Source organism: Panthera leo, chromosome B3, assembly GCF_018350215.1.
Source record: "Panthera leo isolate Ple1 chromosome B3, P.leo_Ple1_pat1.1, whole genome shotgun sequence".
NCBI classification, from domain to species: Eukaryota; Metazoa; Chordata; class Mammalia; order Carnivora; family Felidae; genus Panthera; species Panthera leo.
In genome coordinates this window covers 144897418-144914184 of record NC_056684.1, presented here as the reverse complement: position 1 = coordinate 144914184, position 16767 = coordinate 144897418, and the positions used below count along the sequence as shown (strand labels likewise).

General features: G+C 53.6%; 1 protein-coding gene across 5 annotated transcripts in view; it reads right to left on the bottom strand.

The window, feature by feature from the left end:
• The window catches only part of TDRD9 (tudor domain containing 9), a 110795-nt gene that overhangs the window by 12198 nt on the left and 81830 nt on the right, over positions 1-16767 (bottom strand). For all 5 annotated transcript variants that reach the window (XM_042944441.1, XM_042944437.1, XM_042944438.1 and 2 more), the window contains 9 exons: positions 16253-16364; positions 14645-14857; positions 14301-14390; positions 13130-13390; positions 12001-12156; positions 10797-10867; positions 9245-9354; positions 8659-8755; positions 1949-2087 (listed from right to left, as the gene is read on the bottom strand). In XM_042944441.1, coding sequence (XP_042800375.1) covers positions 1949-2087; positions 8659-8755; positions 9245-9354; positions 10797-10867; positions 12001-12156; positions 13130-13390; positions 14301-14390; positions 14645-14857; positions 16253-16364 — 1249 coding nt within the window. The remainder of the gene's footprint in view (positions 1-1948; positions 2088-8658; positions 8756-9244; positions 9355-10796; positions 10868-12000; positions 12157-13129; positions 13391-14300; positions 14391-14644; positions 14858-16252; positions 16365-16767) is intronic.

The following is a 16767-nucleotide window of genomic DNA, read 5'->3' as shown; positions in this document are numbered from 1 at the left end:
TCGGAGCATGGAGCCTGCTTCGGATTCTGTGTCTCCCTCTCTCTCTGCCCCCGCCCCCGCTCTCTCTCTCAAAAATAAACATTAAAAGAAGTTTTAAGAGAGACTTGTTTGTGTCGTTGCATGAATCAACCACTCATTCCTCTGAAGTGCTGAAGAGCATCCCATCCCACGGGTATCCTGCACTCCCCAGTTGAAGGACATCTTGGCTGCTTCCAACTTTCAGCAATTAAAAACGACGAGTGACGCAATCGACATTCCCAAATGGATTCTCTGTGGATGTGAGTCTTCAAATCTCTTAGAGAAACACTTTGAGGTGGGACTGTCGGGTCTCACGATGGATGTGTGCTCTGTCTTCTAAAGCTCTACCTCCTTTCTGCGTCCCCAGAGTCCCTGCTGCTTCACATCCTCGCCAGCACTGTTGTCAGTTTTTTGGATTTCAGCCATTCTAACAGGCACGTGGACGTACGTCACGGTCTTAACTCGCATTTCCTCGTGAATAGGACACTGCTGTCCATGTTTTCGCTTACTTACGTTTTTAATGACTGGCTTGCGTATTATGATAAAAGTCCTTTATCACGTACATGATCCGCAAGCATTTGCTCCTCGCGAACGGCCCATCTCTTCATCCTCTTAGCCGGGTCTCTGGCACAGCAGGTTTTAATTTTGACAAAGTTCAGCTTCTCCTTTCTTCTTTCACAGACTGTACTTTAGGTGTTGCATCCCGAAACTCCCTGCCAAATCCAAGGCCATCCAGATTTTCTCCTATATTTACTTCTTGAAGTTTTATATTTTACAATTAGGACTATTAAGGAGTATTTTTAAGCCCCCAAACACCTTAGAGTGAAAGTTAAGTCAATAAAATGAAAACACCGACAACTGTAACCACAGCAGCCTGGGGGATAAGGGCGGGCTCGGCGCAGCTCACCATAGCGCCTGCCTTCTTCCTCCACCCCCTTCTACGCAGTTACGCCGACCTCACCTAGTTCGTGCAACTTCTGAGAAGAAAAAGGGCCACGTACTTTACAGCGGCGCCGTTCAAACTACCTGTGGTGGAAGACCAGCTTTCTTACTTTCTAAATGTACCAAAACTGAATTACTAGAACAACGAACTATAAAAAACACAAGCATATAAAACATAAGCCCACGTTTTTCATTATCAGATTCAAAAGCCATAAAATTACTTTGTCAGCCTGCTCCCTAAGTTTCTAAGTGCTTAACCTTGCCCGCTACATTGATCGCGTCCCGGCCCCGCACAGACACACGCGGCCGCACCGCTACGCGCTCAGCAGGCCGTCCACCCTTGTCGAGAGGATGAAGCCGAGAGCAGGATTCCGCTTCCTCGCTTCCCGCCGCGGACCAGCAAGGATGTGCAGCTAGTCCGGACCTGGAGGGAGGCGTGGACAGAGATCCCCAGCAGTCCTACTGGCCTGGTGTTTACTCCCACTGCCCAGAAAAGCCTCCTGTGCCCAGAGATCCCACAGGAGAAATTCAGAGAGCACCGTCTCTATTGGGAAGCTACTTCCTACAGAAAAGGGAAGTAAAATAGGCAGGTTAAGGGACAGCAAGCACCTCTGGGGCCAGAGACGTAGGTCTGTATTTAAAGGTCCGTTTAAAAAATAAATAAATAAATAAAAATTAAAAAAAAATAAAATAAATAAAATAAAATAAAATAAAATAAAATAACTGATAATAAATAAATAAATAAATAAATAAATAAATAAGTAAGTAAGTAAGTAAGTAAGTAAGTAAAGGTCCGTGTCAGACACTGTGCGGTTAAATGGGTGTACAAACCAACCGAGAAAGGGGGGGGGGGGGGGGGAGAGAGAGAGGGAGAGAGGGAGAGAGGGAGAGAGGGAGAGAGGGAGAGAGAGAGGGAGAGAGAGAGGGAGAGAGAGAGGGAGAGAGAGACAGACAGACAACCACTACAGTGCTGATGAGTCAGTCTTACCTCTATGATATCCTCCACGTTGAACTGAACATCAAATGCTAGCTCAATGTCATGCTCTGGCAGGATAGGGGCCCCCGTGGTTGGATTCCACCCCAAACCACAAAGGACTCCAGTATAGTTTTTTCCATCCCGATCAACCCTAAATGAAAAGTTTTGAGAAGAGTTAGTATTTTGAAATTGTTAACCCATTGTTTCAACGTTAAAGGAACTGGCCAATAAAATCATTGTTCTGCCAGACCTCGTACAGCAACTAATTTTGTTTATTTTTGCATTTTCTCTTCCGGTGTTTACATCAGAAACAACAGAGGCTATGTAGTTATAAGGACGGTAAACGTGTTTATCAGTCCGTTATTTAGGTTTCTATTTCTCACTGCAGCACAGAACATATTGACTATTTTATCACATTCAGTCTTTTCCTTCCTTCGAGTTCTTCCCATGGGTTAAATTCTTATTAGCGAGGTTTCCACAGAATATTTATGGCTTGTGAAACAAGTCTAGCACTTAGAAGCTTACAAGATGTTATGTCCCACCTTCCTACCCTGAAACAGCTGTACACACGACACAGAGCGTTATATCCTCCTTTAACCAAAACCTGCCCCCTCCCTCCAGCACCACGCCCTGTCACTTCCATGTTCAACACATCCTTAAACCTGGTGACCCCTCCATCTCAGCTGCCATCAGCCTGGTCCAAGCCATCGCCACTCTGCACCTAGACTCATGCGATCCCTTTCTGACCCATCTTCCCCACACCTACTCCTGCTTCTTCCAGTCTGGCTCCCACGCAGCAGAGAGTGTTAGTTTTTCAAAACAGACCCAGGATTTTTTTTTCTCTTCCCATCATCATAACAGAAACAAACCCAGTCTTAAGGGTGGTTTCCTGTGCCATTTTGAGAAAAACCAGAGCCTGCTGCGAGCCACGCAGCATCCAGTGCCCGCTTCGCTCCCCCAGGTCATCTCAAACCCACGTTCTCCCTCCACCCCTGCGCCAGGCTTCAGCTCCCCCGGCTTCCCTACAGGCCTCTCTGCCAGGCTCCTCCCATGGAGACCCTTCCTCGGCCCGTGGGCTCCTTCTTTCACCCCAGATGTTAGATTAAATGACAGCACCACAGCCCAGAACAGGCTCGACAATATAAAATGAACAGATATTGGGGTGCCTGGGTGGCTCAGTCAGTTAAGCATTGGACTTCAGCTCAGGCCATGATCTCATGGTTTGTGAGTTCGAGCCTCACGTGGGGATCTGTGCTGACAGCTCCGAGCCTGGAGCCTGCTTCAGATTCTGTGTCTCCCTCTCTCTCTGCCCCTTCTTGGCTTGTGCTCTGTATGTGTCTCTCCCTCTCAAAAATAAATGAAAACATATAAAAATAAAAAAATAAAATGAAATACCTTTTCCCATAATTTATATCAATAGTTTTGGTTTTTTTTAATATCAGGTTTTTTTTTTAATGTTTATTTATTTTTGAGACAGAGAGAGACAGAGCATGAACGGGGGAGGGACAGAGAGAGAGGGAGACACAGAATCGGAAGCAGGCTCCAGGCTCTGAGCCGTCAGCACAGAGCCCGACGCGGGGCTCGAACTCACAGACCGCGAGATCGTGACCTGAGCCGAAGTCGGACGCCTAACCGACTGAGCCACCCAGGCGCCCCAAGTTTTGTTTTTTTTAATCAACAACGTTTTGATGAAAATAATCTAGGCAAAAAAAGAGCTTTTTTCTTAGTCCTAAAGATATACATACACACACAACAGACCTTTTTCACTTCAATGAAAATGAAAGAGAATCCCACTTCAAGTGAAATCAAAGACCCAGAATTCAGACTGGTAAATATGGAGCTGAGCATTCGCTATACAAAATGATCGCTGAAGTGTTCCTTTATAAACACTATGCTCCCCACGTTTTTCATAGAATATCATTTACAATTATTTCAGTTTATACAAAACTTTTCCAGAACACAGATAACAGCCCGGGTCACCAACAGTACGACTAACGGCTGCTCATCGGTGGCCCTCACATGTGGCAACACATGCTCATCACCACGGACGGTCCCCAGATATTCAGCCTGGAACTGACCCACACCTGCTCATCTGCCCTACACCTGAAATCAATAAAGGTAATTAAAACACCAGCTTTCGTTCTTTTCTGAGGATCCGAAAAACTTACGGGACCCTAAGACACAGTAATTAGGACCACAGAAATATTTTTACTTCCTTTGTAACCACATTTAAACTCAGACCGACAACAGCAAAAGTCACGACAGGATCCAAGCAAGCGGGCTCGGTGCAGACACAGCAAGGACACGCCAGACGAGCAAACCGTTCGGAGACAGCTTACGTAAAGGAGCTCACGTTTATGGAAGCTGACAACTGCTATGCTTGTTAGAACCAACTTCTCCAGACAATGACGTTTAAAGTAAATACAACAGAAGAGGAGCCTGTCCTGCAAGCTCGTACTTTACAGCTGTCTACACGAGCCAAAGAAGGAAACATAGTTCCTCTAGTCAGTCTGAAGCCTCCATATAAAAATGTTCCCTTAAATATTCTGCAACGTGCACCGTAGTAATCTGCAAAGTACTGTCCACCCTTAAACAACACAGGTTTGAACTGAGCAGCTCCAATTATATGTGGATTCTTTTCAATGAATACACTGGAAAATTTGGGGGGCATCTGTTGAAAAGAACATTTCTCGGGGCGCCCGGGTGGCTTGGTCGCTTAAGCGTCCGACTTCGGCTCAGGTCATGATCTCACGGTCCATGAGTTCGAGCCCATGTCGGGCTCTGTGGTGACTGCTCAGAGCCTGGAGCCTGTTTCGGATTCTGTGTCTCCCTCTCTCTCTGCCCCTCCCCTGTTCACGCTCTGTCTCTCTCTGTCTCAAAAATAAAATAAAAACGTTAAGAAAAAAAAATTAAAAAAAAAAAACAAAACATTTTTCTCTAGCTTCCCTGATTGTGCGAATGCAGTACGTAAACACATAGAACAGACAAAGCGTGTGCACCTACCCCAGGTTATCAGTAAGGCTTCCGGTCAACAGTAGGCTGTGTTGTTTGAGGGACAACTGTGTGTGTTCAAAGTCTACTGAGATTTCCAAATCCTGCCAAGGCCACTCCCCGGGGAAGGACCTTCTGCCTCCTTCGGCTTCCCCGCGATGCTGCCAGGAGCGGCCAGGGCAGGATGGACATCCCTCACGGCAGCTACCGTCTCCGGGCACCGTGCTGCGCCCGCGAGCTCACCACTGCCCTTCTTTACAGGTGGGGACGCGTCAGAAGCTGGAGGGGCACCTGGCATGCCCCGGGGCGGGCAGCAGGGGGCATGCCAGCCAGGGAGCCCAGGTCTACCTGCCGCCACAGCCTTCCCACCAGACCCGACAGCACCCCCTCCCGCTCTACATTCCCGTCACCTCACGCTTCCAATACTTAAAGACACCTTTGGGGCGCCTGGGTGGCTCAGTCGGTTAAGTGTCCGACTTCAGCTCAGATCATGATCTTATACTCGGTGAGTTCAAGCCCCGCGTCGGGCTCTGTGCTGACAGCTCGGAGCCTGGAGCCTGCTTCGGGTTCTGTGACTCCTTCTCTCTCTGCCCCTCTGCCTCTCACTCTGTCTCTCTTTCAAAAATAAATAAACATCAAAGAAAAATTAAAAAAAAAAAGACACCTTTGCTGTATTCCCCAATTTTCTCCAGCTTTTTAAAAACAGAGGTAGATCAAGATGTTTTAAATTACAATCGCTTCTCGGCCTTTTGGCTAAGATCAAGTGAAGATGTTTTAAATTACAAAAACGGTCCACGACTACACTGAACAATTCAGACGACACGTCGGCTCACAGAAGGCGGCATGCCGTCCAGACAGGGAGGTCAGGAGCGCACATCTTACGTGCTGTTTTCATGGTGCAAAGCGGACGCTTTCCAGTGAGAAGTGGGGTCTTGGATGCCAGGCCTCGGGTCTGAGTGGGACAGTGGCCGGAGCAAATCTCACCGTGGAACGCTTCGGAGGTCGCTCATCAAAGGGGACACGGCTTCCACTCAGCTCTGTCAGGATGCTGGCCGTGGGCACCCAACCACCAGGCCGCAAGGAAGCCCCGACGAGCCCTCGCAGACGCCACCCGCAGAGGCCCTGGCGAGCAGAAGCCGAGGCCCCGGGCCACCAGCCACGTGAGCAGGAGGGCGGAGGTAGGGTTTCCACGGGAGCCTTCGGGCCTCCTGCTGAAGACCCGCTCACCACGGGGCTGTCCCTGGCGGCCGCTGAATCCCTGCCACAGCAACCAGAGGGCTGATGGCTGATCTGTCACGCGGCCAGTCAGCGGAACAAACGGTGAGAGAGCGAAAGTTCCCTTTTAATCCACTGCTGTCATCCATTAACGGGTTTGCCTGGCGGGGCTTTTCTGTTGTTTTGGAAGAGTTTTCCTCCCCCGGCCTCCGCAGCACCCCTGCCCCATGGAGCCCTCCCCACCGCCCCCTGCCCAGCCATGAGGACCCCGGCGGGAGGTGAGGGCGGCCAGCAGAATGCGCTCCTGGAGACGCCGGGCTCGCCACCGGCGCAGAGGACAACGCTCCAGCAGGCTCTCGACGCGGAAGCACCCCGGGGCGGGGGCGGCAGGAAAGGCGAAGCCCACCCGGGGGCAGGTGCGCCGAAGGGCGACCGGAGGCAGAGGCGACAGGGGAGCCAGCACCTCCAGGGCTCAGTCACCGGGCTCGTGAGCTGCAGCTGGTCAGCGGCCACCAGGCACGGGAGAGGGGACCGTGGCCCTCCCTTTTCTCCGCCCAGTGCGGGAATAAAGTCCCTCCTCATCCTCTCCGAAGGGACCTTTTTCTCCCTCGCCTCCCGCCACCACGGACGCCATGTTGGAGATGGCAGACCTTCCCCGTGGTCCCCGGGTGGCCTCCAGCGTCGATGGCGCGGACCCCGCACCGAGGGCCGCTGTTTTGGAAGAGTTCTCCTCCCCGGGTGGCCTCCAGGATGGCGCAGACCCCGCACCGAGGGCCGCTGGGGCCGGGGCGCCCGGTGCGGGGGGAAGGCCGAGTGCGCCCATGTCAACCATCGCGTCCCCCGCAAGCTCCTCGAGCACAGCTGCTGCTGACTCCACAAGTTACAAAAGGCTCCCCCAGCTGACCAGAGGCAGCCTCCCGTGACGAGGCGCAGGCCACCGTCCCCTCTGGGCCCACCTGGCGGAGCCTCCGTGTTCGGACCGCCGGCGTTCCCCACGCGGCCACAGAAGGCGCCCCATTCTGGCTCCCTTAACCTAAACTCAACAAAACGAGCGTGAAGTATGGGCTACGTGCAAAGTACTACCTTCCCCCTCTGACGCTTGTTTTTGTTCTAGAAAGATGGTGATTTAAATACCATCGATTTCCACATTTCTTGAGTGTCTCTATAACGTAACCACTTGCGCTTTGAAGATTTGAAACTAATACCCGGAGTCACACAAACCCTCCAAGAGAGCCCATTTAGAGGGAAATCGAAGCAGGAGCTTGGTCTAGTAAGAGGCAAGGACAGTGCAGCGTCCGGGTATTCCCGGAGCCGTGCCCCTGCTCCCACACGGTGGCGCCCTTCCCTGTTAGACAACGACACGTGCTGCAGTTTTTACAGGTCTGTCCGCCCCGCGGAGGACTCAGAAGACACCCCATTCATCAAGATATTTATCAGCTCGTTATGGCAAAATTAGAGAGAAGCCCAATTCCAACATTTAAAGGCGTATTAAATCCTTTGGGGACAAGAGTGGGTTGGGAACAAATACATATGTGACTAGAGTAGGGCAGTGTTTATAAAAGCCATTTTACGTCCACTCTGCAATTACTAAAACGGGTATTTACAAAGACGTCGTAATATGAAAATGCCTGTATCTGTGGAAAAGGACGCAGTACGACAAACACCTAAAAACAAAAAATATACTGAAAATAAATACGCTAAACGTTTAAAAATGATGACACTACTTTTTTCCCATTCAGCTTTTTCCAGATTTTTCTAAGGAACACACGCTTTCAGTGGGAAGCAAGACCCTACTCAGCTGTCGTCTACACTGCAACAAGCACCATCTGAGGCCACACCGGCAGACCGAGCAGGTGTATGGAGAGAGGGCCGAGCAAGCGGCAGGGTCGGGTGGTCCCGGGGGGGCGTGCGGCCTTCCCAGAGACCAGACCCCGTTTCTCCGCAGCCGCCGCCCTCTGCAGACGCCCACGAGTGCTTCCCCGGCAACACCCCAACTCTCAAGTGAAAAGCTCACGTGTCCCCACATAAGGGTGCCCCGAGTTTTCCCCCCAGCTCACCGCCCTCTCCGCTACAGCCTCCAGGAGAAATCACTGTTTGGTCGAGGCATCAAAAAGAGCTACACCAGTAGGACACAGCAGTGCACCTCCTCCCCCATGGTCACCAGCGCGGGGGGGGGGGGGGGGGGGGGGGGGGGAACCAGGCGTCTCGCGGACAGCCAGCCGGGAGCCTGAGAGCAGAGTCACACCGCGGCCCCTCTCCAACAGGACGCCCGCCCCGAGCCCGCTCCCAGCTCCTCCTGTCCCTCCTCCAGCCCCTCTCTCACTCAAGCCCCGCGGGACGGGAGCTCTCTCCCAGCCCACTGCAGGCGTGTCCCCGCGGCAACCGCTCCCATCGCGCCCAGGCAGGCGCGGCCGGGGTTCTGGGTCTCCTCTCCAGGGGAGGGGGCACAGGGGTGCGCTCGCCCACCCGGGTCCTCGCTCCGCGAAGCCCGGACGAAAGGACGACGAGCCCCGCACCTCAGCTCCATGGCGGGTGCAAAGAGCACACTGAGGAGAGCCGGGAGGCCAGGGATGTGCGGCATCAGAGAGGTCTCTCTCAGCAGCATGGTGGACCCTGCGGGACGGGCAACAAAGGCAGCGTCAGGGGCGAGAGTCGCTCTGCAGAACCCCGCGCCCTCCTGGCACACCCCCCGTCCCGCGTCCCCCGCTCCGCGGAGTCCACCCCATGGATGCGCCCCACGGCACCCCACAGCGGACGCCATCAGACCTGCCGGGGACCTCTGTCTGCCTGCTCTCCTCTCCTCTCCCCCCCTTCCTTCTCACTGGGCCATCGGCTTTGTCCCAGGGCCAAGCCCTGTTCTACTCTGGGGACAAGCATGATGTACCAAACGACCGACCCGTCAAGAAACCGACACCCGCGCCCTCGTATAAAAGGAAAGGTGACGCTCTATCTCTTAGCCCCGCAGCGGCCGGCGCGCTCAGAGAACGGCCTCCAACTGTGGCACAGATACACGCGTTCGCTGTAATCACGGGACAAACCACTCCTGGTAACAGAGCGGCGCAGGGAGAAGAGCACGCGGCAAGTGAACACAGCCCCACTCACCGGTGGCGTTGACTGACAGGGAAGCCGCAACGAGCATCCTCTGGTGGAGGTCCTCAGGGGCGTCGCTGATGATGACAGAGTTGATGCTTTCCTTCTCGATCCAAACACACCTGAAAGGGGCGTCGGCAGGAGACCGAGGCTGAGCCGCCCACGGGGCAGCGCGCTCCGTCCAACCCGCAGCTGGCACGACAGACACAGGCAAGCGCGCGAGCGCAACGCTCAACAGGTGAAAGCCTCTTAACGTCCCAGCGCTCCTTGGCGCCTCCTCTTCTCGCCCGGGACCCCCGGCTCCCACCCTCGTCTCTCGCAGGCCTCGGCCTCGAGCGACACCCGCGTGCCGACAAGGCCCAGATCGCCACCTCCGTCCCAGGGGCCAGGTCCCGCGCTCCCAACCTGGAGGCCATCAGCTACGGCGCAGGCGGGCCCCCGGCCCCCCCTTCGCTTGCCAGCAGAGGCCCCGGGGCCACTCGGAAGGCCCTCCTCCGCTCTTCCCCTTCCAGTGTCACCGACTCTACTCTCACACCGGCCTGCCGACCCCACCCGGGAGCTCTCGTGAAGTTGTCTGTTTCCGCACCTCCTGCCGGGGACTCAGCGTGGCCCACGATGTCCCCACCCGGGATCCCAGCAGTGGGCAGCCTCAGAAGTACGCTCCTGCCTGACACCCTCCTCCTCCGAGATCCGGTGCGTTCTTCCTACCGTGCTCCGCACACCTTCAAGCGCCCACAGACCCCCTGCCAACCTTTCGGAACCGCAGGCTCCAGCAAAGGGCCGGTGGGCCCGAGCGCTGCACCCCTCACGGCTCCAAGAGGCGCCTGCTCTAGGCATCCAGCCGTCAGTTTACCTTGTAGCCAAGCGATTGTTTAAAGGGCACGGTAAGATTTTCCAACTGGCTTCAGATGTCGAGACCTCGCTTCTGGAGCTCGCCCTCACCACACAGCTCTGCGGCCCCTCCGTTTCCGCCCTCCCTCCAGCCTCACACACTTATTCAGAAGTGCAGGGTCACAGCGAGGCCAACGCCTTCAGCCAGCCTTCACCGCCCCTCACTGCTGCTCCTCAGCCTCCCCTGCATTCCTCCCGTCACAGGATCTCTGGAAACCTCTGTGGCCTTCCGGGTGTGGTCAGGGGCCCCTCCGAGATGCTTTCATGATGTTCAAGAGCCTCACCAACCCATCCCGGGAGGACCAGTTTTCCCTCACACACCACCCGCCCCGGACCCACAATTTTGGAATCACACCGAGTGCGTTTTGGTCACTATTGTTCCCCTCAAACCATAAACAGTTCCCAGAACACAGTGGCATTCACAGGGTCGCTGAATGAATAACAATACAGAAAAAATGAAGCCTTGGTTGGAAGATTCTCAAAAAGGTCTTACACAGAACAGCTTTCATGTAAGAGACAAAGAGTACCTCAGATCTGGAGGTAGGAGAGAAAGAGAAGGAGCTGGAAAAGGGAACGTCCCAAGAGCTTAGACATAAAGATTAGTTTCCGAAAAGCTCTATAAACAGGGGAGCAGAGGAAAAAGGAACCCACGGGGAACGTAAGCTAATCATACCTGAACTTGGAGATTCTGGTCAAACTGTGACACTTCAGTTCATAAGGGTTAAAAGGCCCGTGAAGCATTGCCTGTATATACAAAATACGCAGAGTGTTACCAGTAAGCGAGTTATCACTTACTACGCATTTAGGGGCACCTGGGTGGCTCGGCTGGGCATCCATCCAACTCCTGATTTCGGCTCAGGTCACGATCGTGAGATTCATGGTTCGTGAGACCGGGCCCCACGTTGGGGTCTGCGCTGACGTGCGGAGCCTGCTTGGCATTTTCTTCCCCCCGCCCCTCCCTCGCTCTTGCGCTCTCATGCGTGCACGCTCTGTCTCTCCCTCTCGAAATAAACATTTAAAAACTTAAAAATACACACGTTTCAAAAATCCAAAAATCAGCTCATGTGTTAAAGAAAACAGCTACACCTCAGCTACGACACCTTCAGGTTCGGTGGGAAGAGATGTGGCACGGGTGCTCTTCTGGGGACACGATGACTCTTTGCTTAGCGTTCCTTGACAGGAACGCTTCAGGAAGACACTGGCCAAAAAAAGGAAATGCTGCCCAACACCCGAGTGACAGTATTCTTCTCACCGCACCAGACCAGCCCAACCGAGCAGGGAGCGCCGGGGACACACGGCCCGGGGCAGGGGTGGGGGGGGGGGGCTCTTCTCCCACCAGGCGGGCACCCCCGCGGGGTCCCGCTCTCCACAGCCCATACGCCACCCTCTCCCCCTGGGCAAACAGGCACAGCGGCCTTAGGAAAGGCTGGTTGAAACACAAGAACTAGACTAAGCACCTCTTTACGCCAGGCCCGGCTTCTCCCCTCACTAACATAGGCTCCACGGCCAAAAAAGTGTCAACATTAAAAACCAGGAAAAGAAAAACCCATCGGGACCACTGGTTTATGACTCAGCACGTAAACATAAAATTATCTTAAGTTTTTAGGCTGTATTTTATATTTAAAAAAAAAAAATTTTTTAACGTTTATTTATTTTCGAGACATAGAGAGACAGAGCATGAACGGGGGAGGGTCAGAGAGAGAGGAAGACACAGAATCCGAAACAGGCTCCAGGCTCTGAGCTGTCAGCATGGAGCCCGATGCGGGGCTTGAACCCATACACTGTGAGATCATGACCTGAGCCGAAGTCGGAGGCTCAACCGACTGAGCCACCCAGGCGCCCCTAGGCTGTATTTTAAAACAACTCCTATAAATTACCTTGCAATTGGGGGCCCCCAGTTTATTAGAAGAAAAGCTCTCCAACAAAATCCGAATCAGGTACTTTTTGTCATCTTTCACGGGTGACGGCACAGACATATCTGCTATGTCTTCCACGGACTTGGAGAAGAGACCCTTGAGAGCTTCGTGGCTTTGCTGAAGAGAGTAAGGAAAGTTCATTTTGCCAGAAGAAAAAACTGTACTGAAAGCACTTTATTCTAAACTAATCAAAGTACTTCACAGGCAGGACCTTATTCTAGGCTGACTACTAGGCCTTTAAGGTCAGGAAAAAATCTTGTCAAGTATTTCAAACAAAAGAATTAAGACAGGACTCGTTTAAGGCTCAATTTCATCAGCCTTCCCTACCTCTGGGCCATCAGAAAATTGAAGAGACTGAGAAATAGTTCTTAAGAGAACTTTCCGTACACAAAGTCTCTGCCGCGCACGGGGGACACCGCCAGAATCCCTAAAGTGGCTTCCGCGTAACCGAACACAAAACCCAGCCGGCTCTCGGCTACCACCCTCTTGCCGGTCCCCGCTCTCCCTAATCCCAGCCCCTGCATCCTCAGCAGACGCCACAGAAGGGAAGGAATGGCCTTCGACATTTGATTCAAACGGGCATCTCTGAAGCCTTCCGACCAAGAAAAATAGCTTCAGGACGGATTTTGAAAGAAACGTTGAAAATCATTTTGAAATACGTGAAGTACTTGGAACAAACGTTTATTAATTACTTTCATCAGGGAGCTAAATCTTAGAATTCATTACAGAAAAAAAACAACTCCCCAAATGGAAAACCTTTCTATACCTAACTTTCATTCCAAGAAGGAAAAAACAGCTTAATGATAGGAAACCAACAAAGCGACGCCCAGCCGCCATGATTTAGTGTCAAAGAAACCCAGACCTTCAGAACGGTGCCAGACACACTAACTGTCCACCCGGCGGCATCCTGGGAGAGGAAAGCAGGGCCCCCGTCCTCCCCCCTCCCTCCCTCCCTCCCCCCCGTCCTCCCCCCCGTCCCCCTCCCCGCCCCTCCCTCCCCCCCCCACCGTCTCTCTCTCTCACACACACACACACACACACACACACGCACGGCCACACGCGCTCCAGCCACCGGGACGGAGGTGCGTACTCTGGACTCGTAGGGCTCCTCGGCGAGCTCGGCGTAGCCCTCCCGGATGAGGACGTCCCTCACGCTGACGGCGTCCTGGGCCCCCGCGCACCGGTACACGTCCACGTGCAGGACGCCGTGCACCACGGAGAAGACCCTCACGAGGAGGGCGCGGCCGGTCACGAGGGAGGCGAAGCGCCGGCCGGCCTCGCGGCTCCAGTGCTCGCCGCACACCAGAGACTTGGCGGAGGGGCGCATCCCGCGGATCTTCAGCTCCAGCGCCTACGGGACAGAAGGGCGCGGCTGACCCGCTTCCGTGACCGAGCGAGCCGCTCCCCCCGGACGCTGCCGCCGGGCGGCCCCGAACCGGGGTCCGCGCCAGCGGTCTCGTCAGAACCCTCCCGGACACGCCGCGGCCCACCGACCGACCGACCGACCGACCGACCGACGGACGGACGGAGAAGGTCGACGTGGGGGGTGCGCACCCGAGGCGGCGCGGGAAGGGCAGGCTGCCCGGCACGCGGTAGGTCGCGGGAAGAGAAGGTGACGGCGCGAGGGACACGGTCGGCGGCCCCGCGATCGCGCCGGAGACGGACGGCGGCCGCGCCCGCGCGAGTGGGGCACGAGGTGCCGAGTGGCGGAACCTCTACGCCGTACGCCCGAAACCAACGTCAAGCTCGCGTCGACTAGACTTCACCAAAAATAAGGAAAGGGTTATGTACACTCAGAAAACACAACTGGGGGCAAGTGAGGACGTCGCAGGAAAGGAAACGCGGGGTCGCTCTTCTACCGGAACGGAAGTTCGGAGCTCAGGACGCCTTCCGGACGGTTCCCGTGCGGACGGAAGGCGCGCGGGTGGGTCTCCGGGCCCCCCAGGCTCTGGCTCGTCGCAACACGACCAGACCCCTCGGAAACAGCATTCAAAACGCTACGGAATTGAACCGCTACTCTTCCGCTAAGCGTGAAACCCTGCACGTATCTGAACTCGCTCCGCAAACGAGCCCGCAGCACTACGTTTCTGGAGAACGGCAGACACCGACGTGGGCCAGTGTGACACGGCGAGTCCCCACCCACCCCCCCCCCCCCCCACCAAGTCTGGGGCCCGGCCTGCCTGCGGGGGGAGGACAGGCCACGTGGCCTCCACAGGCCTTCCCAGCTCCTCACCGAGGCCGCAGGGACTTCGCCGCCTTACCTGAAACGGGAGTTCGAGAAGTTGACAGGGAATCTCCATTAAAAGATCCAGATCGACGTGAGACCTGTTGCCATAGTCCACAAAGAACACCTGGAGGAAGGGAGAGGACACGCTTTGGCACAGGGTCACACGCCACGCAACCATCTCCTCGAGCTCCAGAACCGCAGGAGTCTTGTGACCGGAACTTAAATCCACACGTCGCTGAGGGGAATAACTGCTTTGCGAGGCTACTTTGCTAACTGAAACGATTTTATAATTTCCACTTAAAATTAGACAAGATCTTCTATAAGCTGCTACAAGTTTGCCTCGCTTCCCTCTGCGTGATTAGTTACAGAAAAACACACCTCAGCAGAATTCCCAGAAACGTAAAGGATTTGAGCTCGAAAGTAGCTCTCTTGGTCAAAATCAGTGAAAGGCGCCAGGCAGACCAGGTCCGGGTGCGGGTGCGTGGGCAACGGCACCAATTTCAGTCGGTTTATTTCAGCAGTGAGCTTTCTCAGAATCTTGGAGGTTCTCTCATCAACCCTGTATCCCCAGAAGTGTCCTACCTCAACCACCTAAAAAAGAAGGAAACAAAGCAGAGGTGACCTCCAGAAACGATTTCTATAAAAAGGTTATCACAAGCCCACACGGCAGGACAGACACACAGTACTGCGACCCGAGTGATCCTACAGGCTTTTGACAGGCGCTTACAAGAACACTCGGGGCTCGCGGGTCACCCACGGTGAGGAAACGTGTGTCACAGACCCCTCTCAGGTGCGCGACTCGCCAGCACGCTCACCCACGACAGGCTCCGACCCACGAGAGGCTCCGGGCCGCGAGCAGCCCCTGGTGGGTGAGCCAAGTCCTCGGAGTCTGCAGGCGCCCTCGGGGGCAGCGCGGGCGGGTGTGGTGTGAGGCCACAGCCCCTGCGAGAGCAGTGACAAGTGGAAGGAGGAGGAGCAGACGTTCCATCGAAAAAGGCCTCACTGAGCAGCCCCTACCCATGCTGCCAGGTGCAGCGAGGACCCACAACCGCCAGAGTTTTCCAGCAGCCTGGAATCCAGGTTTCTACGTGGAGTCTCCTGATGAAGCGTGGCCACATTTACCAGGAAGCAGGGATGTATTTCCACTGAAATTTTTTTTAAGACAGAGGGGCGCCTGGGTGGCTCAGTCGGTCGAGTGACCAACTCTTGGTTTCCACTCAGGTCACCATCCCAGGGTTGTGGGATCCAGCCCTGCATTGGGCCCCATGTGAGCGTGGAGCCTGCTTGAGACTCATTCTCTCCCTTAAAATATATAAACATCAAATTTAAAAAAGTAGTAAAAACCACCTTAAAGAATAATGATGTTGATGGCAGTTCTGTTGACATAAACTGAATAATACGGGCATGCGTCACTGTGCCAATGAACATTTTCACGTGTCAGGTCGAAATTAATGTTTTAGCATTTTAAACTTTTTTTATGACATAATTACAGAGAAAGAGCATGAGTGGAGGAGGGGCAGAGAGAGAGGGAGACACAGAATCCAAAGCAGGTTCCAGGCTCTGAGCTGTCAGCACAGAGCCTGACGCGGGGCTCAGACTCATAAACCACAAGATCATGACCTGAGCCAAAGTCGGACACTTAACCCACTAAGCCGCCCAGGTGCCCCCCGCCCCGCTTTTTTAAACATTTTTTTAAACGTTTATTCATTTTTGAGAGACAGAGTGGCATTTTAAATGTACCTAACGTTTTAAAACTTAGACTTTGATTCTAGAATATTTGTGTTTCATTTTCTGTTACAGTTCCATTTCCATTTAACAAGTACAATAATGCAAGCACACCCACATTTACTAGATCACTAAGGTGCACAGGCTGTGTGCATGTGTGTGTCTGTGTGTACAAGTACATGCACTATTTCGTGTCTACAGCATGACAATCCTCAGTTAAAAAGACAGAAAAGCTCTAATGATTCAGACACACCATCTCACCTCTGTGACATCAATTGTTAAGAGAAGATCTGTAATTGTCTGGGACCTGTCGAATGTGTTAAATGAGACCTGCATAGGATCTACTGTCTGCTTCTGGAAGTCCACATTCACCCTATGTAATGTGATTAAAAAAAAAAAAAGAAAGAAAGAAAAAAAGACAATAAAAGTCAGGTGTTACAAAGAAAACACGTTTACATATGTGAAGTCACCGCTCAAACTATTCCATTACTTATACAAGAAAAAACCATTTTAACACAAGAAAAGAACATCTTGTAAGCTGGCAATGACAATTTGATTTCATCCCAAATCTGAGTGTGTGATGGCTTCCCGAGCTGCCCGGGGTGGGGGGGGGGTGGGGGGTGGGGGGTGGAGTGTGCACCCAGAGGTTATACACCACCCCCAGGGGTGTATTCTAAAGGTCTAGACTCTTACAGAAGACCTACTGTTAAGGGCACACATTCTAAGACCTGCCGTATTTCCTAACTTCTGGTTTCAGAGGTGAATGACTTAGACTT